The sequence below is a fragment of the Epinephelus moara genome, chromosome 8, assembly GCF_006386435.1.
Source record: "Epinephelus moara isolate mb chromosome 8, YSFRI_EMoa_1.0, whole genome shotgun sequence".
NCBI classification, from domain to species: Eukaryota; Metazoa; Chordata; class Actinopteri; order Perciformes; family Serranidae; genus Epinephelus; species Epinephelus moara.
In genome coordinates, this window is record NC_065513.1 from 8,271,239 (window position 1) to 8,296,064 (window position 24,826).

Here is a 24,826-nt window from a genome sequence, read left to right on the forward strand (position 1 = left end):
CTTGGAACCAGTCAAGTCCAATATAAATAAAAAATTCAGCCTCAAACAGTGATTCTGGGCTTCATGTCAGCATGGATGTTAAAAGTTGAAAGCTGCAAAAGATCAAGACAGTTTCTGACACTGGCGTTAAAAATAACTAGCAGGTTTCATGATGATAAGACAGACACTCATTCATTTACGGCCAAATCTGTGCCGGGCCACACCCCTCTACCCCCCCACTGGTCAGTTGTGAAAACATTTTGGTTTCAACAGCTTGAGTAAATACATCCACTGAGTTTGGTGATTGTGGACAAACTGTCATTGATTCATGGCCACGTTTTGCATCAGGCTAATGCACTTGGTATGAACCAGTGGTGCCCCCTATTGAGTGATTTCAAAATAATTTTACATGTGGGTGTCAACATTGTAATGACAAATATCGTGTGAGTTTTATAATGATTGGACAAACAATTACTGATTTATAACTGATTTGTGTTATCTCACGCCTATTTTTGTCATGTGTAGCGCCCCCTGGTGGTCAATTTGAACAAATGTCTTTAGTGTCATGACCCGGCTCATAAGCCATGACAAAAAGAGGAGACACACACTGTATCAACTGAAAGCTGGCTAAGCTGCCACTGGGAGACTGGCCACGTGCTCCCAGTTGCCACTCACTTAGCGCTGTCCACCAGGACCTGCAAGACACAGCAGATGAGCAGACAGACAGGGGAAAACACACAAAGCAGGCCCTGCTGAGGCAGGAGGCCGGCACATTAGGATGTGTTTCAGATTCACACACACATTCATACACTGGTGACTATGGCTACCATACAAGGTGCCACCTGCGACTCAGTTTAAACGATCACATGTGCTGAGTGTAAGAGCCATCAAGACAGAATAGCCATAGGGACCATTTTGAGGTCCAGTATATTGCCCAAGGATACTGTGACATGTTGACTGGAGGAGCTAGTGATCGACCTTCCAATTGGTGAATGACCTGCTCTACCTGCTCGGCCTAAGCTGCCCGTATCTTCAAAACGAAACTTTGATAACTTTTGATAAGCATGGTCCAATAATGATCTGCAGAAAATTTGGTACAAATGAGATACAGTTTAGGAGAAGATGTCAAAAATGTGTTTTTACAAAATGGCGGACAATCCAGTCAGGCAGACTTAAATGGTCCTTCAGGCTTTTTTATAGTGCATATTGAGCTGCACATGTGTCCGATTTCTAGTCAGTCCAATTTATGATATAACGGGTGTCGCCAAAAATTGGATTAATTAGAGTGCCATTGTCTGGCCGATTGGCATCTTTTTGCACAAAACTTCCAATTATTGGTCAAAATTTCAAATTTCAAAATGTTTCTGAATTACCACCACAGGAATTTTGTGAAGAACTTTTCTGAAGAAAGTTAATATTGATCATAAACTCAAACAAAAACAATAGGGTTTTGGCCCTTTGGGCTTGAACCCCTAAAAATAAATGAAAGATAGAACAGAGTGAAGTTTGGCAGGACGGACTGTCACTCCCTAGGGGGAAAAAACTTTTTATTTCACCCTGGAGGTCCCAATAGTGTCATTATGATTTATAATGTCTGTCCGTGTGTCCTCTTTACCCCTAACACACTGGAGCTGAAAGACAATGTGACCATTTTTTAATTTTTCTTTTGGTTTGGACCAACGTGTGTGAACACAGCAAGCTGACATTATCTTAACAGAAAATGAATCCGATTTATCAGAGGGGAAATAATCTATTCCCAGAAACAAATGCTGTCTAATCAAGTTTAAACACAATCAGCTATTCACAGCCAGTGTTGTTCAAATCCAATAGTGCTGGCAGATGGTGTTATAGGTTATCTAAAAGCCCTCTTTTGTGTTGAATTTAGTGTTTGTACATGGCCCTGAAGAGAAAGCTGAGAGAAATCACACACTCTTAAACATCAAGAAAGCAAAGAAGCCTTTTCTTGTCTTTTGAAGAAAGTAAGAATTTGAGTTCACAGATGATGATGTGATGTGAAGATCTGTATCTGCAAGGATTTGCATATCATTGTGTAAGCACTTACTATGCATTTACCTACCTGCAAGTTGCACTGAGGCACTATTATAGAGTTTTCTTCCTGTATTTAGATCCTTACAAAATCTCTTATGATCCTAGGGTACATGAAACCCATACAAAACCCATGCTGAAATAACCTATCAAAGGCAGTTTTGAAAATGTTAGAATAGGATCTGTCACTATTGTGTGCACATGAATGCCCAGGATGATCACAGCAATCCTCCTGCACCTCTTCCACCCAGTGTATCCTCCAAACCACCTTGTCAACAGATTACGTAGCACAGGGCCATGAGATCCGCTCTATCCTATATCGGCCAGAGGGTTTTGAAGGTCGTGGCGTGCAGAGCCAGGGGCGGACTGGTGCGTTAGCTGCTGAATAGGATTGAGGCCAGGCTGACCGTAACACTTGACACCTGACAGCTGCCTCTTATCTCCCCACACAGACCTGAGGAAAAACTTTGAGCAGGACCCCCAGGGGAAGGAGGTGCCAATCAACGGGATGATCGTTCTGCACTGTCGCCCTCCAGAGGGAGTGCCTGTAGCAGAGGTAAGGCTGCCGTTACTCGCTCCTCCTTCCCTGAAAGAAGAGAAGCTTATACTCCCACTGAGCAGAGATCTGCATCACAGTGGCTATCCTTATTCTGGGAGAGTAATTCTCTGCCAATTCTACCTTCAGCTCTGCTTCTTCTGACCTTTAAAGATTGATATAGTGTTGTTAGATACCAGCGATAAGTGCACATAAACATTTAAAAGTAAAGGTGTTGGTTCCAAAGTGAGATGAAGAGGATTCACAGCATGCATTTTAATCAAATCTTCTGTAAACTGTGAAGTCTATCAATAAAATACAGACTTCAGATGCTTAGAGATCCTCTTCTGAAATTCACTTTGTAGCACTATTAACCTCACGAGTGTTGTGAGTTCACAGGCTCAAAGTGGGTCAGGCCACAAAGTGAATGGTCCAATTACAGTTTTGGAGAATGATTTAAGGGAGTGGGTGTAGGGGGGATGTTACCCTTTCTCCTCCTGGATTCTGTGGTTTGATCCACCAGCAGCTCCTACTGTGTTGGTGAAGACATAAAAGTCATGAAAGGGAATCTCATCACTCTGTCGGGTGGTTGCAACATGGACATACAGATCTGTGAGTGTGCATTGCATCATTGCACCAAAGATATGGTCAAAATCTTGTATGTCCAAAACCACTTTTCTTGTTTAGAGCGTCTCTGCTGGATCACAAGGCAAACTACTTCCGACTGCCTGCTGTGCTTATAGCCTGTGAGCAAGTAATTACTGTTAAAAACGTAATTACTTTTGAACAAACGTTCAAATTTTGAAACAAAAGTGACAACCTAGTATATTGTAGCGAAGTGTGTTTTCAGTTTTTCTTGTCTTTGAATACATTTGGCCAAAATCTCACTCTCTTCCTGTTTGTCAGACCACAAATGAGACAAGAATGAGCTAGCTACCTATAGCACAACCCACGATCCCTCCGCTTTTGTCCCCACCAGCTGCTAGGATTCTATTCCCCAACAGGAGACCAGACGTAAGCTTCGGTGCCAGACCATTAGTCCAGGGTGTAGCAACTCAGATTCAGCCAGTGCAAACCCTAGGGCTGGGGGTCACAGCGGGCTTGTGGCAATTTGCAATATAAGCCTTCATAGAGTGTTTCTTGAGTTAAGAAAATGCTGTAGTTATTCAAATAAGCAGTTCTTTATTTAGAAGTCAGACAAAATCCTCATACTGACTTAAAGAGTGACCAATAGCAATGATTTTTTTGAGGAAAAAAAAAAAGAAATTATGAAAATGGAGGACTTGAGGTTTCCGCCTGACAGCGAAAATATCATCCTTGAAAGACACGAGATGTTTTTTGCTAGTCTGGAAACCTGGAGTGAATCACATATGGAATGATGTTTACATGGAACATTAGATAACTGATTATTCATCGGCATCAGTGCTGGTTTGTCCTTGATGCTTCCTCACTGAGCAAAGCTGTAACTTGGGTACCAGCTTGGTAGTAGTGGAGGAAGTACTCAGTTCCTTTACAGAGGTAAAGCACTAATACCACTCTGTAAAAATACTCCATTACAAGTAAAAGCCTTGAATTGAAAATGTTACTTAAGTTTAAGCATGTAAGTGCAGAAAAATAGCCCCTTTGACTGAGCTATTATTAGAAATTTAGATTATTATTGGATTTGTATGACCCATGCATTCATGTAAAAGCAGCATTCTGTTCTACTGCTGCTGAAGCGTGCATCTACTGCTAGCTCACATAGCAACACTGAGCTAGTTGCTACAGGAATTGGTCACAACAAGGGCTGTGGATTATCTTGAGTGAAAGGGTCATGATTTCTGAAAAGAGACATTTCTGTGGAATTTTTCTTTTTTTCATTATTTATTTATTTATTTTGGCACTTTGGGCGCCACAAGCTGAATGCCATCTAGTTTCATTATATTGGACAGAAGGCAGACATGTCTATAGCCGGAATCTGTAACACTCATCAACTCACACCGAAACAATCTGGATTGATAAATGGCACTACTGGTAAGAGGGGAAATATGCAAAACTGATCCACTGACCACATAGCACAGAATATGTTCATATCCAGTTGTTTAGACCTAATTCTTATTGAAGAATAGCACTGCTAATGAAGCTCTGCTAACTTGTTCGTCAGTGCAGAGCTTTTGATGTGAACAGCAACATCAGGAAAGGTTCTTATGTATGAGCAGTAACTAAACAGAGCTTTAGTGTGGCTGAAACTGATCAGTTAATAGTATAATAAGGCTGATATCAGACAGTACAAACACGAACCCAGTGATGAAACTAAAGCAGGATTTATACGTCGTTACGTTGAATCAGTGCCTTATGTTGTGTTCACCACTGGACATGAATAAAACAATTCCCGTGAGTTAATTACATGTAAAGTCAGTGTAAAGACGTGATTAGATGCAAATTCCCCCTGGGTGGCACAATGGATGCGATGTGAAAGTCTAGAAGTATATGAATTAAGCGGCGTGAATTAAATGAGTAGTCATATGCTTTTTTGCGAGAGTTGAAAGTCTGAACTTCGGCGACCAATTCGTGCTGCAAAAACTTGTCTTGCGCGTGCCACGGTTAGGGTAGGGGTGTGAGTGTTTTGCCCGTGAACCGTTAAAGTTATAATGAAGCCAAATTTTGCACTTGTGTGTAATATAACTTTTGTTTTATGTGTGTTTTGAATTCAAGGACACTCAACACCGTGGCATTAAAACCCCCACCTAATGGCATTTTGAGCTGTGATAGCAGAGTGTCACAGACACACCAAGCAAGTATAAATGCTCACACAACCTGGTTTCACTCCGAAGTTATCAAAATCTGGTGACTTCCAGCATCAGACACTGCCAAAAAAAGCAGCATGATGCGCAGCTGGTCGCTGTTATTGTTTAACAGCACCCAGTAGTGTCGGAGGAAACATGACCAGTCAACAACAAAAGTTAAGGCAGTGGAAATCTGAGTAGGTTGGATGGGGAGGGTAATGGATGGGTCCAACAACCACTGACTTTCAACCAGGAGGCCGGTGTTCGCTTCCCATAAGATCACAAAGCCAAACCCTTTTCTTTTTTCCTAAACCCAACCACATGTTTTTTTTTTTTTTGCCTACAGCCAACCACATGCAGTGTAGGCCAAATGCAACCACGTGTGTTTGTTGTTGGAGGGAAAAAACCTGTCAATTTGCGGTGCTGTACAAATGGTGTGTTTATGTTGAAAGAGACTGTGTGCAAACTGTACATTTCCTGTGAAAACAGAAGTGTATTTTTAAAACAGACAATGCATCGAACAGGCTGAAGTTGACATGATGTCCCAGCGCGTCAACAACCAATGCACCCAGGGTACCTTGCATGATGTATCTTGACGTGGAAAGTCCATGACCAAACGTCCATATGTGATGAGGTCTGAGTGAGAATGAATTGGCTCCCAACAGCGAAGGCCACTTGTATAGACTATGTGCACAACTATAAATCAGCCCTAACAGGGCAGCTATCCCCTGCTGTAAGGCTGTAATGGAAAAATGTCATCACACCTTGGCATGACACAGCTGAAGTGTGCTGACCTGGGTCCATGGGAAAACCCTTTAAGATACAGTATTTTTTTAGCAGCATCAACAAGTGTTATGACTTTTTTAGCAGTTTAATGCCTGATGGCAAGTTAAATAGCAGCTTCCAGTGAGATGGCGAACAGATGTTTCTCACAATGAGATGGAGAGCGAGAACCTGGAAGACTGACTTGTGGGGCAAATATAGCATTTAAATGTCTCAGTGCAAAATGTCACCAAGAGCACATTCCTCTCCAAATGCAGAATATCTCACTCTATATTTGGTCCAGTGATAATCAGCATGAACAATGGATGTGTAATTGATGTGTGCAGAGAACAGATTTAAGTGGAGGTCAACCTCTGGCCCTGTGCTGTATAAATGATTCAGCATGGAAATGGAGGAATGATGTCATTTCAGCACCGCAGAATGCACAGTGGGGATAAAAATAGTTGAATCTGAGCGGTACAGACCAAATCACAACCTCCCATCTAGTCCTTTGTCAACACAAATGAGCCCAGCCACAAAAGATGGGAGTGAATAATGTAGAGAGCACAGGGCAGATATCCTCAGCCCAGTCGATATCAGCGCACCTCGTCCATGAAATATTGAGATGGCATCCGTGAGTGTAGTGTGAGGTTTCAGAGTGCAGCTTTAGGATGGATGCTGCTGTAGCAAACACGAAGCAGGCCTGACAGAATGTGAGCTTGCGGTTGGCAGCGCAGCGTAAACACTCTGCTTCGGAACGTGTGTTTGGAAATCACCCTCGTCAGCAAGGATGTCAGGGTGAGCTAATGAGTCTCCAGTCACTCACAGTGGAATCATTTTGTATCATGAGGTTACAACAGTTTATTTAAGCAAGAGTCTGACACTTAGCAGGAATGCCTCCTTGACTCTGTGGGTCTTATTTCCACAAGAGAAGTGCCACAGTAGATATATTTGTGACAATGCTGTAATTCACTGCCATTCTTTCCATCCAATTACTTGTCCCAATATACTGTAAGTTTTCAAAGACGCATTTGACATGTTTTTCGAGTGCTTATTTCATTTTTAGTTCAGTTTTGTCAGCGTCAGAATTGAAATTAACTGGATATGAGATTACCAGCACTTGCATTTACTCAGCAGACACTGGGGTTGGACGGAGACTTTTCTATGACTCCTTGGATGTAACATTTAGGGCTCTCCCCAATCATCCTTTTTTTCCTTTTTTTCTCAATTTCTGATATATGTGATTTTATTTATACAACATAAGAAAGTTATGGTTTTCCACTGCCCAAGGTGATGCAATTTTTTTTGTCCAACCAACAATCCCAAAACCCAAAGATATTCAATTTACTTACTGGCAGCATATCCCAACTCAGTCGCTAGTGCTGGCATTGAACTTTCCTGCAAACCACAGATAGAGTACATTTATACGTTGTAGGGGTTATGTTGAAACTTTACATTTCAACAATGCTGCAGTTAACAGGTGGTTAGGTTTAGGCACAAAAAAAAACAGTTGGTGTTGTTAGGAAAATATATTGGTTTAAAATACCTGCTGGAAAAGAAATGATGTCTTCGTAAAAAACAACCACTTTTTGTGGCACTGTCACCTAGGGAAACACAGTGATGTCTATGCACTATCCCAGTTGGAAATGGAGCAATGTCTTAGTAAAAAGCAATCATCTCTTGTGTCACTATCCTGGCTGAAAACGTAGTGATGTCCAGGTAAAAACGAACCGTTTTTTGTGGCACCATCGCAACTGGAAAGGCAGCAATGTCTCTGTGAAATCAACCACTCTTTGTGGCACTATCCCAGCTGGAAACGCAGCAATATCCAGGTACAACCGTTGTTTGTGGTACTATCCGGGCCGGAAATGTAGCGACGTCTCAGTAAAAAGCAAATGCTTTTTGTGGCACTATCCTGGTTGGAAAGTCAGTGATAGCTCATAAAAAACAACAGCTTTTCGTGGCCCTATCCCAGCTGGAAATGCAGCTATATCCAGGTACATAACAACCACCTTATGTGGCACTATCGTGGCTGGAAATGCTGCGATGTCACATTAAAAAACAACCACTTATCATGGCATTATCCAAGTTGGAAACATAGGGATGCCTTGGTAATTACCACAGCTTTCGTGGTGCTATCCCTGCTGGAAACTCAGCAATTTCCAGGTAAAAAAAAAGAACTGCTTTTCATGTCACTATCTCTAGCGGAAACACAGCAAAAGGTTGCTAAAAAAAAAAAGAGAGAAAAAAACGTTCGGTGGATAAAAAGTCACTGGAAGGTGCAGCGATGACCCATTTAAACAACTGGTTTCGTTGTTTGTTGGTCTGTAACAGTTGTCTGCAGCTTGGCAGACATCTCGCAGAGGTACCACGCCATTCACCATCCCCTCCACCTCCCAATGACAAAGTCAGCTCACACACTACTTCACTTGAGGAATGTTGATATGTTACATATCAAACGTCCATGGTTTGCAGAAATGTAGAATGCCAACATTTATTTTGGCGACTGGGCTGGCAAATCCTTACATTTAAGAAGCTAGAACCAGTAAATGATGAGCATTTTTTTTATTTATGTCTGACATGGTTTTTACACAAAAAATAAAATACTAAAGATTCTCAAACCTACATGCACCCCCCTCACTTTCCACAATCCTATTTTCGTCCCCCTCTAGTCTCAAAGTTTTAGTTTAGTTTACTCTCTGAATTGTTTCCGCTTACTGTTCAGCTGCCAAATTCCACATGAGAGAAGATCTTAGTTGATAAAAATGTATTCATCTAGGTTAGCTTCCATTATAACTGTGTGCTCACAGCAATGTTTAGTTTTGTGAGTAGCACAAAGCTATTTTGGTCTGGGTTTTGCCTCCAAGCCTACATAGAGGCTGTTATGATTCTGATAAATCATATTTATATTTTGATTCTTAGGTGATTAATGGATGCCTGCATTTCAAATTATTTTCCATAGACTCATTGAAGGCACAAGACCAATGTCGGGTTTGTACGTTAGAAAGATTTTAGACTTCATTGTGTTCTGCCCATTTCTAAAACAAAACCTACGCCCTTGTGGGACTTGGCGATTTAACCTCTTGCTATTCTTGCCATTAGACTGTAACATCAACAACCTGGAAAGTAGTCGCTAGAACCGAGCTTTGAGAATCAAGGAAACAGAGCAAAGCGATAATCAGACATTTTTAGGCAGTGTTATGTTATGGAAAATGTTGCACTGAAAGGCAAAATGGGGCGTTGTGTTTGTGCAACTTTGTTTTTTTGTTTTTTTAAAGTTAAATTTATCTACCTTAACATTTCTGTTGATTTTTCAGCCTTTAATGTAAGCTGTGTAGGCCATAGTAAATCAGAGTGCTGTATGCATTACAGCACAACAATTAAATTAGAAACCGGCCCAGTCACCAGGAGAAAATTGTATGTTTCTGCCAACCTCTAACCTTAACCCTGCCAAGTTGCAGACCACTGCAGCCAGTGTTAAAGACCAACAAACACCGACACCATATGTTTTATCGGCTTGTTGCTGTTTCTCCAGTGGTTTACTGTTTCACAGCGTGTCATTAAAGGGCTCCTCCAGTCAGTTTTCCTTCCCGTCTAATGGTCAATATTCTTTTACATACAGACAATGGGGGTGTGATTAATACTCATACATATTTATTAGGCTACCATATCAACCAGACTGTCATTATGGCAAGATGAACATCTCCATAGCATGGAGCAATAGCATGAACATTAGCAGGGATAGTGAAAGCTGTCAAACAAAAGTCCTTCTTGGGTGTTGAAGACAAATTTGCCCTGTATCACTAAAAACTCCAGACTGCTCTGAGCTCATCAGCACTGTCAGGAAAGAACACAGAACAATATTAAATATTATATTAAAAAAAACACAGTGGAGGAGCCCTTTAATGAGCAAATCTGAGGCCTGCTGTAAAAAGATGGGTGTGTATTAGTCAGACTGGTTACATTTATTAATATTTTTCTCTTTAAAAAATAAAAAGTGAGATTTTTGCCTCAAAATGGCCTCAAATTTGTGAGTTAAAACAATGCATTGTTGGGCAGCAATTAAACTTCAACATTTAAGTTAAACCACCTGATTTAGTTTTTACAGTATAGTCATCATAAAAGTACTAGGTGCATTGTTTTACATGAGATTGTACAGGTGTTCCTAATGAAGGGATATGAATGTACTGGATGGTTCATTGAGAAAACAAAAAAGTCTGTTTTTAGATTTCACGTTTTTAAACATGGTTTAAACTTTAAAGACTTACTTTGGCCTTTCCCATCTTAGTTTTGTAACATGTGAATCATAGTTATTGTCTCCCAGCATTTACAAAACATTTCATTGTCAGGCAAACTGGAGCAGGCTTCAACTTGAATACCATTCAACAGTTAATCAACAGAAAAATACTTGTGGGTGTTTCCTGTTAATTTAAATTTAGGACGCGGGTGTGAGTATTGTCTCTGAGTGTAAATTGCACCATGCAAATTCTCAAGTGTTTTGCTACAAAAATACCTTCATACATTGTATCCAAAAAGAGCAGAGACTGTAATTTGCCCATGGTTAATAGAACGTAGGACCGGCTTATTTGTAATTTTGTTTCGGTGCTCCTGGTCCAAAACCAATTCCCCACTTTTACTTCACAGATATCAGGGGGTGTGAATGCAAAGCAGATCTTTTAACTCGGGGAGAAAGGAGTCCATGAGAACCCTGTATAATGAGTTTCTTTAGAGAGGTTACTCTGAGAGAAAGTGTGAAATGAACAGCCAAACTGGAAGCCAATTTCAACTTCCCTGAATGAAAGCCTTTAATCCAAGATGAATCCCCTTGATCTACAGTAGCTCAGGTAGACAGCCCGGGCTATGGCACAAAGGGGAATCAACTAAATGCCTCTGCACTGTGATACAAGGCTGTTCTCTGTTGAGCTTCACAAAGACATCGCAGTGCTACTCCAAAACAAGTTAGCATTTAACTCCGTCCCACCTCCCGCCTCCTCATGCACTTGTTTCTACTTTCTGATCCAACTGCCGAGCGCCTCTGTTACTTTTCCATAGGTCAGAGAAAGTCTCCTAGAGAGCAGATGATGAGCTTCATTATTAAGCCAAGCAATTACATCCCCCCCAGCCCAGGCCCAAGCCGGGAGCTCCCTCTATTTATTTCGTTAAGATAAGACAGATCGGGGTGGAATAGTAATGCAGTGCCACATTGCTCGGAGGGGAGGAGAGGTGGCATTTGGGAAGCAACGGGGGAGGCGGATGGGCGACGCAGGCCCACTTTGTGTTCTCCCTGTATCTTTTCTGATTAACCTCCGGAGCGGGAGAGCACAGCTGAGCCGCAGATAGCTCCCTGCGACTCTACCTGCTGCTGTCAGGCTTGCTGTTCGTATGAACACACTGAGCCATGCTGAGTTCAAAGTATCTGTGGCTATCAGTATGTGTGTGTGTGTGTGTGTGTGTGTGTGTGTGTGTGTGTGTGTGGGCAATGAGCATGCCTTTCTGTACGTGTGCTGTTGATTGGTTGGGGGGGGGGGGGGGGGGACATCGGGTGGATTAGCTCCGTGCTCGGCAGTATCTGCTTCTGTTATGCTGCTTAGCAAGCCCCGCCGGCGTCCCCTGGTCCCCCAGGGGCGCGCCTGACGGAGACGTTTAATCCATGTAATTGCGTTGATGAGATACTCAGCAATTAAAAAGTTCCGCCGCCCACACCGGCAATTTGCCACAGCTGAGAGTTGCCCAAAGGGGAGGAGATCATGTTAAATTGTGACACCTAAGCATGACTCAGCAGACAGATTTTTCATCTTACAGCACTGTAGAAAGCCGTTTGTAGGCTACACTGCATCACCTCGACATCAAATGACCATTAGACCTAGGAGTGGGGTGACGAGGCACACAAGCACATGGAAAAAAAGCGTCAGCTGGCAAGGTCTTGATCAGCGCTGTCCTCATAAGTCTTGATGATGGCTACGGTGTCACCCGTTACATTGCTCTTCTGTCCTCTAATTGCCCCTCAGCTGCAACATTTCTCAACATCTAATCATCAGCAAATGTCATCTGAATGAGATGTGTGAGTGTGTGTGTTCTTAAGTAGAGGAGAGGACCTGGCCGCTATGCAGGGCTAGAGGAGGTGACCTTCAGGGGCGGTCCAGAGTAATGAAATCACAGGGAGGAAACCCTGATGTGGGGCCCCGCCTGGAAACCCTTCCGTCAAGGCCGACACTGATGACCACATCCTAATTGAAACAAATGTGCCAATTAGGCAATTCATTTCTCACATCCTCTGCCACACACTTGCCAGGCTAATTTGTATTTGTCCCTTCATTTTTTTTTCTCCCACCACCTCCCCCTGTCCCTTCTCTCACTCCCTCTCTTTGTATATCTCTCTCACTCCTTTCCTTCTGCTTGATGTATCTTTTCATCATTACCTAAGAGCTGTTAGCAGCAGACAGACAATGTGCAGCGTGGCCCCCAAACACTGCGAGGGCTGGCTCATGCCACATGTTAATTGCCTCTTTCAAGTCACAGATTTTCCAGGCTGAAATTTAAATAAATACATAAAGAGTTGGAGGGGTGGAGGCGCCACCACTTGTGTTATCCATTCAGTGACAGATGACTTTAATCATGAGAAATTAGACCCTGTCCCGCAGTCTGCTGTCTCTCTATTTCCCTATCTATCAACGATGCTAAGCGCTTTACCTCCAATGAAACCTGCGCCAAAGGCTGTCATTTGATTGTTGAGAAGAATCTGGCAGCCTTTGAAGATGGGCTTCCAAGTTTTCTTTAGGGCAAATGATGGAAAGTAGAGGCCTTGTCCTTGTAATTGTACTGTACTCCTCTCTGTCCAAAAAGAAAAATCCCCACTCCTGCTCACAGTGGTACAGTTGACTCCAATAGGTGTGGGAAAAAATACAGACTGTGAGAAATGATTACTGTGTTATGATGTTCATTATCATTTTTATTCGTGTCAATATATACCTGCAATCCATCATCCCTCGGGTCCGTGTGTCATTTCTATTTACGCAGTGTTTGCATGCCCACAGGCACTCCTTATTTGCATCTGGTCTGATTGTTGTTTATTATAAAGGGTGCCTGTGCGCTTCCTATAAATCCATCAGCCCGGCCCATTCTGCCACACTATGAATGTAATTTGCAAACGCAGTGATGCAGCTCTCTTACCAGGGTAGGAGCGCTAAAGCATCACTAAGTTTGTAATTTATAATTAGTTTTCGTCTCTGTTGCTGGTAATTGGTTATGGTGCATCTTTTGACTGTCTAATGGCTTTAGTGTTGGTGGTTGTACTGTCTAGCATGTGGTTATACAGCAGGGTGCTGGAGACCAACAGTTTTGTGTGTCACTGTACAGTTCTTAAGGGGAGTGAATTCAAATATGACATTGGCATCTTCTGAAAATGTAACATTTGAGGGTTCATATGCTTCAAAGAAACTTGTCTGAATCATAGACTGTATTAAATGATGGACTTAGCCACTATGATGTCACCTACTGGTTTGTGGACTCCTGTTTTGAAGCCTCAAGCGTTGGCATTTTGGATTTTTGGAGCTAGAGGTGACCAGAGGGTGGGGGTAATCCTAACATTACATCTATGGTTATCTGTGATACTGCTATTATTTACTGGTGAAAAACAGGCTTAAAACCATTATTAAAAAATATACTTACCAGAAAAACTCAACATCCAACTCCTTAGAGGCTCTTTTAGTACAACCAAATGCTGAACAAGACTTTATCGGCAACCAAAAGGTCGTAATCATTGACCGTAAAAATAATGGACGTAGATACCATGACGTCACCCATTGGTTTGTGGACTCCCGTTTTGAATGGTCAAGTTTGGTATTTCAGCCGTCCCCATCTTGGATTTTTGGAGCCAGAAGTAATCATATTTGGGTGAGAAGGTGGGGCTGTGTAGGAGCAAGGGGTGGATCTGCCTGAAAAGCCGAGGTCCCTCAAAGTAGCCTGACCTTTAAACTTTTATGCCTTAATAAAATGTAAACGGGTGAGTTACATTAAAATTCAGTCATGAATTGAGAATTAGGTTCAGAAACCAAAACCATTTTCATACCAGGTTGTAAACATGCTTATTTCTACTGTTAAAGCGACACTTACCTTTCTGGAAATTTTACACTTTTCTTTGTTTAGCTTAAAATGCCATTAATAAGCTGATGGCACACTAAAATGTAGGTGAATATTCCACCAGAGATAAAAACTCATAATTGTACCATTCTCATATGGTTCTAAGAAAATTCCGTCCTGTCTGTCTTCCCCACGTGGAGGCCTCTGACTGACGTAACCGCTCGTGCTGTGATGTGAAGAGGATCTCCCAGTTCTGCTCTCAGGATGTGGAGTTTTTGACTGTGAAATGTCGACCCTTTTCATCTTACTATTGCACTATATGTTCTTTCTTATATGTTGCACAACTTGTTTTTTAATGTTTTGTTTCTTTATGCTCATTTTGATTTTGTGCTGCACATAAAAATGACAAATAAAGAAGTTCAGTTCAGTTCATAACGTTCTATATAACAACACAGCATCCAGTTGCTAATGGCTAACGTTAGCCTACTGTTGCGTAGCCTCTGAAACATTAACGTTATCTTCCTTGTGCGTTTCCACTTACTAGTAACGTTAACGCTACTAACGTTAGCACTGTAACCTTATTCTAAAACTCATCAGTCATCACTGACTCTGGGTGAGTTTTAAAACTCTGTTGTTGCGTTTGACTGTCTTGGTTGTAATGTTACACTCGCTCTCCTCTTCTGTGTATCTAACATTACCTTGCCAACGCCTACGTCTATCATAGACGTAATGAGGATGTAATGGAGGAGGGGGGAGTAGGCCTTTGGAGGGAGGTGGAGTTGCAGGAGGAGGGGGATGGGACTTTGGAGGGAAGCCGGAGTTGTGGATGTTCAAATTTTTTCTAAGTGCTGTGTGAAATGTAAGAGTAGCTTTTGGGCATTTTAACATGGGGGTCTATGGGGATTGACTCACTTTTGGGTTGGCTTCACTTTTCAGCCCCGAATGATGTGTTGTCAAACATGTTTAAAGGCAATTGTGTTTAAACCTGTTCTGAGTGGCAGCACTCCAAGGCGAGGCAAAAAGCCTGCCATCATAGCCTCCTCTCAACTTCATTACCTCCCCGATCTCTCTCACCAAGAGCTCTGTGTGTTTTTTGCATATATTTTGAGTCTCCAATAGGGAACACAGTGCACACCATCCAACAGTCTACACTTAGTCATTTATGGTGTTGTACTCATTCATACACATGAAAAGTGACAGAAGTTGTGTCAAGAATGAAAATTTAACTTGCTAGGGAAATTAAAGGTGGGGAACAAAATATTCAAAGTGCTCCTCTGCAATTTAACACAGTAATTTAAATTGTTCCGGGTGGCATTTTAACCATAGGGAAGTTACAGGACATGGTGTGTAATAGATATGGACATTCTGCAGCAGAATGCCAAAAGAGAATACCAGTGCCAACCTGCAGCTGATGTTACAATGGCCCATTTCATAAGCTCTCACTCATCCTCTACTGTATGTTGGTGTTAACATATTTCCTTGTTTTTCCTTCTTTAAGATAAGGAGAAATGTTTTTGACTTCTTCCATTTGTCACACAAAAGTCAAATTACATAGCTTTTCTTTTTTGTTTAATAAAAGGAAAGAAAGGAAGAGAACAAGCGACTTTCCCGCTTTAAAATAGAGAGATGTTGCTCTGGACAAGGTTTAAATTCCAGGAGTTCACTGAAAAACAGAATGGTAATCGCAGCTATAATTATTTCTGGGGTGGGTTTGAAAAAATACCCCCATCTGGGCAGAATTAAAATCACTGACTGGCACAGCTAATTTAATACTCACCCCAGCTCCCCTAAAGGAATACATCCAGTGTGAATGGTGTGTGGAGTGTTTACATTAATTATATACAGGTATACAGTTTAATTGCTGAGGATGCACTGCACAGTAGTGTGATTTGACTGCAGTAAATGGTTTCCCCTGTGACCCGCAAACGTGACATCATTCAGAAGTCATTACCTCATTTGCTGTCAGTGATGCATTCCAAAAAAAATGATTTGTGAACTGCTGACTCTGATAGTTCCGGTCTGAGTGCACTGGTATCCCAGCAAACTAAATGAGACCAGCTGTCAAATTAGAAGCACTGATACCAACATTGACACTGATAGCTCATGTGTTAAAGCATCCGCCTTTAAAATTGGCAAATTTTAAATGGGTAAATTGATGCAAAATGTGATTTCAAATTTGGAAAACAATGTAATCAGTAAATTACTTTTCACAAGAACAAGACAAACAACTGACACGCAGTTTTTGTTTGGGTGAACCAAGCAAATATGCAATTTCATTGTTGGCTTAGTGGAATTATTTAACAGCTTATAAAGTCATGACTAGTTGACTAAGAGACACAGATGTCTCTTAGGCCCAATCCCATTTCTTATTTCTACCCCTGCACATCGTTTTCAAGTGCCCCTTTCCCCCTTGGAACAGAGTTACAAGGGGTAGTAGTGAAATCTTCCCCTATGAAATGAGATAGTCTTTCAAGAGCCTGGCTCGATGTCGATACACCCCTTGCCCCTACCACTTAGCCCTACCCCTCTGTTTTGGGCATTCACATCAAGGGGTCAATTGTCCCAGTTTTGTAAGTGTGAGGGGTAGGGTTAAGTGTTAGGGCTACATCACCCTCCATATGGAGATTTTTCAGCAACCTGGTCTCACTCTGAAGTCATTGAAAAGCAGACCCAGACGAAAAAGCTGTCCATTTATATCAGCATTATACGTGGCCAATTGCTGTTATTGTTTAACGACCTGGTAGCATCAAGGGGAAATGCGGCGGGATAATAACAAAAGTTAGGCAGCAGAATTCCGAGTAGTAGGGGTGGTGGACAGCTCCAACAACCACTGACTTTCACCCAGGAGGCTGGTGTTCGCTTCCCATAAGATTGTAAAGCCAAACCCTGTACAGTTTTTATAAACCCAACCATGTACTTTTGTTGCCTAAACCCAACCATGTGCGTGTGTTGGCAAAACATAGCCATGTGCATTTGTTGTTGAAGGGAAAAAAAAACGTCAATTTGCAGTGGTGCACCGATGTAATGTGTTTATTGAAAGAGACTGTATGCAAACTGTACATTTCCTGTAAAAATCGAAGTGTATTTTGAAAACAGACAATGCATGTAACAGGCAGAAGTTGACATGGTGTCCCAGAACATCAACAACCAACGCACCCAGGGTACCTTGCACATCATATCTCGAATAGGAAAGTCCACGGCCAAACGTTGATATGTGATGAGGGCGGAGTAAGAATGTGTTGTTTTCAGAGGCGCACTCCAAACCGAATGTTATGAGAAATCATAATGTCATATAATGTGACATTAGCTAGCTAGCTAATGTCACATTATTGTTGCTGATGTTGTATGACAGTCCCACATTTTGACATCTTTGCCCAAAGTTTGACAAAAGTCCAGCAGCAAAGTTTTTGCACTTGTTACTGACAAAAATGCGATGGGCCTTAGTCCCTAGAATGGGTCAAACTTCAAATACGCATTTCCCATGATGGATCTCAATAGCATCTTTCATTTGACCTTGCCTGCCTGGCAAACTGCCACATATCTCAAAGTCCATGGCCCCAGTTTGCACTGTAGGCTTTCTGTTATAAAGCTCCAAGCCAAGCTGAGATAACCTGAGATAACCCTGGTGAGTGACATCATTCGAGGTATCTCATGGAGTAGTACTCTCCATGAAACACAGGAGTTGGACAGGTAGCCAAACTTACTTGTAAGAGAAGGCAAAAATGAATGACAAAATAATTACTAACATTATTTATGATTGTTGTCAACATTTGGGGTGTGCTCACATGTTTGAGTTTAACTCCAAAAATGGTTTAGGTACTCTGGCTATACCATTGGAGTGTCATTCTGTTTCTTGTCCTTTCTTGTAGCAGTGTTGCATTGTTCCCAGATTCCAGTCATTACTAAGAAATGATGACTAAAACTACAAACATAAGGCCCAAGTTGTTATGAACCAAATGATCCTTTTAAAGTAGATTTATGATGTAAAGTGGATTTGTGATCTTATTTCGTAAAGGTACATTATATCTCTGTCCTCTCTTGTACAGGTGGAGTGGCTAAAAAATGAGGAGCTGCTGAGTTCCCTGACTGATGACAACATCGATACCCGTGCAGACCACAACCTCATCATCAACGAGGCACGGCTGTCTGACTCGGGCAACTATACCTGTCTGGCCAGCAACATTGTGGCTAAGAGACGCAGTGCCACAGCCACTGTGATTGTCTTTGGTACGCTGTCCTCCCAGCTGCTGTTATTGCCTGTTACAACCTATCAGTGTACTGATGGACTGTTTACATGGCACTTCAGATCAATTTGTTTGGTTTCCCGCTCCCCTACACAAGTGATTAAGACACCCATCTTTGTGTCTTCACTGAAGAGCGATGTTTCCTCTTTATTTCGATGAATGTATTATTCAAAGACTCAATTTACTGCCTCTCATTTAAAATCAATGTGTACTTTATGAAAGGAAATAAGCCACTGTGTCTTAATCTCATTTAAAAGGAGTGTTGCTTATTAAGTATTTATTCGCCAGAGGCCTTCCAGCAATGCCGGTTCACCAGCTTTGATAGCACTGCTAAACATTTAGCTTCCACACACGTTAGACACAGAGATCATAGAGTAAAGTGCTTCAGTCAGAGCACTAAGTGGTCGACTCCAACCTGTCGACCAGTATGAGTCAGTGTCGCCTTTAGAAATAGCAATTCCATTTAATGGCTGTTTTCTTTGCTTTTGCACAGTTCCACGTCTTTATCTTAATCCAAGAGCAAGGAACACTGAACTGGCAATTAGGAAAGAGGGAGCTGTATATCCAGCACAAAGAATGTGCTGTGCTCAATCTGCTCCAGCCGTTATGCATTGTTGCCTTGCAGTGCCTCGGAGACTGCATAATCATTATTAACCCGAGCTCTTGTTAGAGTATTTAACTATGCCAGAGTTCTGGAGAAGTAAAATCTGTTGTTGTGCACTCACTATACCTCCTCTCACTCTCTAACTTTATTGAACTCCCTGCAGTGAACGGCGGCTGGTCCCTGTGGACAGAGTGGTCGCCCTGTAATGTGCCATGTGGGCGGGGTGTCCAGAAGCGATCTCGAACCTGTACTAACCCGGCACCTCTCAACGGCGGGGCTTTCTGCGAGGGCATGTCTGTACAGAAGATCACCTGCAATGCACCGTGTCCAAGTTAGTTTCACTTCAACTTTCAGTTTCTGCATAGAAATATAACAATTAAGTCATACTTTATGGAGGTTTACAGGAACAAATGTTCCTTTTGTCCAGGTGTCAAAACTTAGTAACGCTTAGTTAAGAATGATTAAGCTTACATGTCAAAAAGCATGACAGGCTGACAAACATCTTAATGCAATGTTCATATTTCATCTGCTAATGATATTAGTACATGACAAGCTATTAAGTATTTATACTTCTTTCACAATTTCTTTTTTCTTTTTGTTTCCACGATTTGTTTTGTTAAGGCACTTTGCACCATCACAGTATGTCACCCATTGTTGCTGATATTTACAGTGACATAGACAACTTTAATGAGCTTAATTCCCTGCCTCTTCATAATTACAAACAACCAAGTAGGAGGGCGCTCGGACAGCACAGACCTTCCCTAAGGCAAAATGCCCTGTCTCACAAATTTAACAAAAGTAAAAAACAGTTTGTGTTTACGTCCTGCGGTTGGGGTTCTGCTTTGCTCTCATTGCTCTAAATTCCTTGGCCCATGCTACACCCTTGCACCAAAAAGAGATTCCCTAAACACTTGGTATTCATTGATATCTTTGGTACACCAATAAACATATGTACTTGGTATATCTTGAGAAAGCAGGTAAAGTGTAACAAGCTGGGGAGGTGGGTGGGGGGGGCTGTTATTTAGTAGGCTTTGCTATGTAGTTATGTTGTTGTTGTGTAATATTTCAGAATGATAGCAGTAATAGTATTAGTAAAATTAGTAAAAGATAAACATTTAGTTTTTCTTTCTTCTCCCATTTGTTGCGCCTCCCATGGATGACGGCACCCTTAGCATTCACCTGTACTGCCAATACCAAGGGCAGGCACTGCTCAAAAGTAAAGCCAAAACATTTAGATCGCCACTGGTGGTTGGCTGCAGTATGGGTCATAAACTCCGCCCCCTCCATCTTAGCGGGTAGGACATGGGCCACACTCAAATTTAATTTTTCCCAAATACGGATTCTGTCATTTGAGGTTATTTTGTATGATGTTGCCATGTGTTCGACTATTTGTTTTTCTGATAAGTTTGGTTTTAATTAGTTGTTTAATGCCCCAAAAAATGGGATGTGATGTCATGATGGACAGCTGTGTGCTTCAGTTGGTGTGCTCATGATCAGTGTTGCTGCTCATGATCGGGTCAGAGGTGTATGGGTGGAAACTTGATATCAAAGATTCACTTCTTGATTGCTGCTGTGCAGAGTATTTCATATCTAGGACATTTTGGCTTCATTTTTGTACAGTGGGAGGAAGAGGAGACATGTTGTCCATCTTAATATAAAGTCTGTGGTCTCAGCCTGTGCCCTCAGTACACATTCATACTTAACCTGCATGCACTTCTCTAAGAATAAAGAACAAAAATCTGAATTATTCTGGCGTGATGAAAATGTGAAGTTGGACAAAGTGGCAAAGTATGGACTCATTTTTTAATCTAAAGCTTGGAAAATTAGGAAAACTAGTTTGAATAATACACAAGTGTGAAGGCACACAGAATACAGACCCATGGCCTGAGTAGATTTTGTTTTTAGACATAATTTAGTCCAGCTAACTGTCAGTGTTTTTTAGCTCTGCATTGTTGTACATATTTTTCAGTATAAAAATATAATGGTCGATTTAAGAATCTATCAGCTGTCAGGTCAAAGTGAATTAAATTAGGCAGGGAAGTCTAGTCATGGTTGTGGCTGTGCCAGCAGTACAAGGAGCAAAAATCTAAATGTATCTTCCTAAATCAATGATCACACACACCAAAAAATTATATCTGTTTGAAGTTGCAGTTAGGCATGGGGTCTGCTGTGGGTTTATCCAAAAAATGGCGAGAGGAGCCAATGCGAGCTGACAAGACTGTGCATCAGGCATACTACAGCCCCTGTGAAGCAAGACATAAGGCACTGCATCCTAGTGAAATGCTGCGTTTTTAGGGAGCCCCTTTTCATGAAAATCGAGCTAGTAGTTTTTCCATAATCCTGCTGGCAAGCAAACAAATAAGCAAACCAAACCAAAAACATAACCTCCTGGCGGAGGACAGATCCTTAGTGACCTGAAAACATCCCTGTACCATCATGCCAAAGAGAGATCTACTGCATGGAAGACAATAAAAAGAACAAGGGATTCATGATGCAAACTGAAGTGACTAGAGGAAGCAGGTGATATGACTCAGTGTGTGCGATTCAGGGGGAAAAGGTGAGCTGAGGCAGTTGTTGAAATGAGTTTTTACCTTTCAGGAGCAAACAGGGAGGGACTTTGCTGTTCTGACTGGAAGGGTTCTCTGGGGGAGTACGGGTTATCTTGTAGTGTGAGTGGCGTATACATTCAGGCCAACCTACAGACAACACTGCAGACTAGAGTTGTATATCTACAGCCATTATTAGAGGCAGGGCTGCTAAAGAGTCATAAAGAATCTACCACCATGCTAGCAGCTCAGCGTAGCTGTAATTATGCACAACTAAGCTTTGAGCTTGATGCAAACATGAAACAGGCAATGTTAATTATGGCTAACATTTTACTTTAGCATGTTGGTGTAGCAGTTTTATATTCTCCCTTGCATTTTGTAATAAAGAAAGTAACTCTAGTAACTCATTTTGACACGTAAGGTAGCTTTGGAGGTACAAGTTTCAAGAAAACTAGAACAAAAACAATTTAGCTAACTTGGTTAGCAAGCTAATACTACACCACAAAGATTTCTTATCATGCGGCATGAGCCATGAAAACATTAGAGCTACAGTCACTGATATCGTGTGTGCTTAAATTACTCTTTAACAGATCAGGCCAGGAGTGTTAGTTGGCTCCCTGCTCCTTTAATTTTCTTGTTTTCTCTGTGCCTTTACTTTTTCTTTTGAAGTCCTTGATTTTTGGTGAGGTATTCGTGTATTGCCAGTGATTTAAGACAGTAAGTAAATCATTGCACTTGATCAAATTTGTTCCAACGGCCCGTAACTCCAACACTCCAATAGTCCCAAAAACATCCCATTGGACTGGAAGGCTGTTTGTCCAACAGGCGGATATCCGAAAAAAAACACACATTGCTCTGAAGGGCCAATTCTCCAAGAATAGGTTACACTCTTCCAAACAGAAGCACATGGCTGATTAGTCATCAGACCTTTAATACTACGGTAAAGGTGTGACCCGCCCTTCTCTGCCTCTGATTGGGTCACCCTGATATTCTTACCCTAACTGTGACCAATCTTACTGCTCATTCCTAAAGCTAATTACCAACCAGCAAAGGCATCAAATACTAGCCAATCAGATGCAGAGTATGGTGGGTCATGCCTTTGCCATAGTAAAAGGTTCTGATGATGTCATTCTGCAAAACAACTTACAACGTTTGGAAGTGTAGCCTGTTATTGGAGAAGTGGTCCCTCTGAGCAATACACATTTGTTTTCAGGATACCGGACTGTCAGACAAAGGCCTATGGTCCAACTATTTTGGAGTACTGGGGCTTTGGAATTATGAGCCTTCAGAACAATAGGCTGTCCCCGCTCTTTCAGGGATACTGGACATCCTTTAAGATATAAAGTACATAAAACACATTTTATACAAACAAAAATGAAGTTAAGCATTTGAACGGGAGTTATTATCGATCTTCAACGGGGACAGAATACAGCAGACTAGTAATGAATGCTGCACACAATAGACTAGTCCCATTGGGATAGCTACAATTTTAGCAAAAATAAAAGAGTAAATACCAATGTAAAAATACAGCTATGACTAATTTAATTAACAATAAATATGAAATATAAGTGAAATCATTTATCCTGCTACATGAGCATACTATCATTGGTTAATCAGTACTAAAAACAAAGCTGTGGCTAATGAAAATGGCATTAGCTTTGCAGGTATGCTGTGATAATTGGACAAATTGAAATGTCATCACATGAAAAGTCACAGGATCAAACATTTGGTGGATATTTCAGTCTGGAAGTGGGGGACCAACTTTGCCTTCCCTAGAGCAATGCTGCTAAAATATCCTCTCTCCTAGTATGTTAATTAGCTTCTACCATATTTCCTCCTGCTTTGCTACTCAAGCTAGGTGACTCTAGGCAACTCTGTCACCAACATTATACATTTAAATGCACCAAATTTGCAGATACGTTCTGCAAACTTGTTCTTGTTGATTAAAAAAATGTAATATGTGTCTTGGTAATGCAAATTAGATGTATATGACAGGGCACAGGTTTGCTCTAGAAAACAGTTTCCATTGATGTTTTACTCAGGGAATAAGATTATATCTGCCTGAATATGTAGACCTGAATCACAAAATCTGTGACAGATCTAAACTAGCCGGAAAAAAATCAGATATGTCTCACATGCATAGTAAATGAGTCTTATCTGCACAGGAATAAAGACATTTTCTCTGCTGTGCACATTCAGTTACAAGGTGAGTTTTAAGAGGGAAGAGAACAGGAGATTATTGGAACCAATAAAATAAACCAATAAAAGCCTTTCAAAAGAAGCTGTTTTGCTTATAAATAATTTAAAAAGAGACATTGCACCAGTTAAATAAAGTGTAAACTTTTGTCAGCTTTGAACCTTTTCTCTGCAGAGCTATGCCAGACAGAAACAACTGACTCATAAATTGCTCATCACAGGTTCAATCCAGTGCAAAGACCACCGGCAATAGCCAAATGAGGCAGTGAGGTGAAACAGGGTGAGCAAGCAAGGGGTTCACTTCTGTTAAAATTTAAATATACATGTGTCATTTCTGAAATTAAATGCGTGCTTTGCCAAATCATTCAGTGTGAGCGTATTTCCTGCCTGTGAAATCCGTGGTTATGTGTTGAAAGCAATGCATTTAGAACTAAGGTTAATTGTTCATGTTTTCCCAGCCTAATCAGCGTGTTGTGTGAGAATACAAATAAAGGCTCGGCCCGGAAGGTGCCAGACTAGTAGGTGACAACAACGAGACAGAAACAGAAAAGGGAAGATGTTTGAGAAAATCAAAGAAAACAAAGGACATGAGGTTTTTGGAAAAAAGTGGTGTAGCAGCAGTCTGTCACATTGCCATATTGTGTTAGTATGGTTTCCAGCTTGAATGCACAGTCTGCATGTCTATACGCATTATCAACATGTGTGAAGTGGGCATATGTTGAAGGTGTATAATTTATATGCCTTGTCACCTCTGTGCAGATGTTGGGCCTCTGTAGACCTGTCAGTCCCAGCACATTGTTATGCATGCTGTACATACATATTTCCACATATTGTCATGTTTCCCCAAGGAGCTTGGAAGCTTGAAAGCTGGGGTTCACAAGGTGGCGAGGTCTTCCAACGAGCCTGCCCTGTGCCAATTTGTTCAGTTTGCAGGGCTTCAGACTGCCGAGGAGCAGATGGGGACAGACAGTCAGGTCTAGTTTAATGGCAACAGAGAATGCCAGAACAGGATGAGAGGGAGATGTGGAACATAGAGAGAGGTACAGGAGTCAGGTGGAGGGAATCAGAAA

The 24,826-nt window shown here is 41.5% G+C and overlaps 1 protein-coding gene across 1 annotated transcript in view; it reads left to right on the forward strand.

The window, feature by feature from the left end:
* Nucleotides 1-24,826, forward strand: part of unc5db (unc-5 netrin receptor Db) — a 274,435-nt gene that overhangs the window by 159,816 nt on the left and 89,793 nt on the right. The window contains 3 exon segments of the mRNA XM_050051503.1: nt 2,478-2,581; nt 18,213-18,393; nt 19,178-19,345. Coding sequence (XP_049907460.1) covers nt 2,478-2,581; nt 18,213-18,393; nt 19,178-19,345 — 453 coding nt within the window.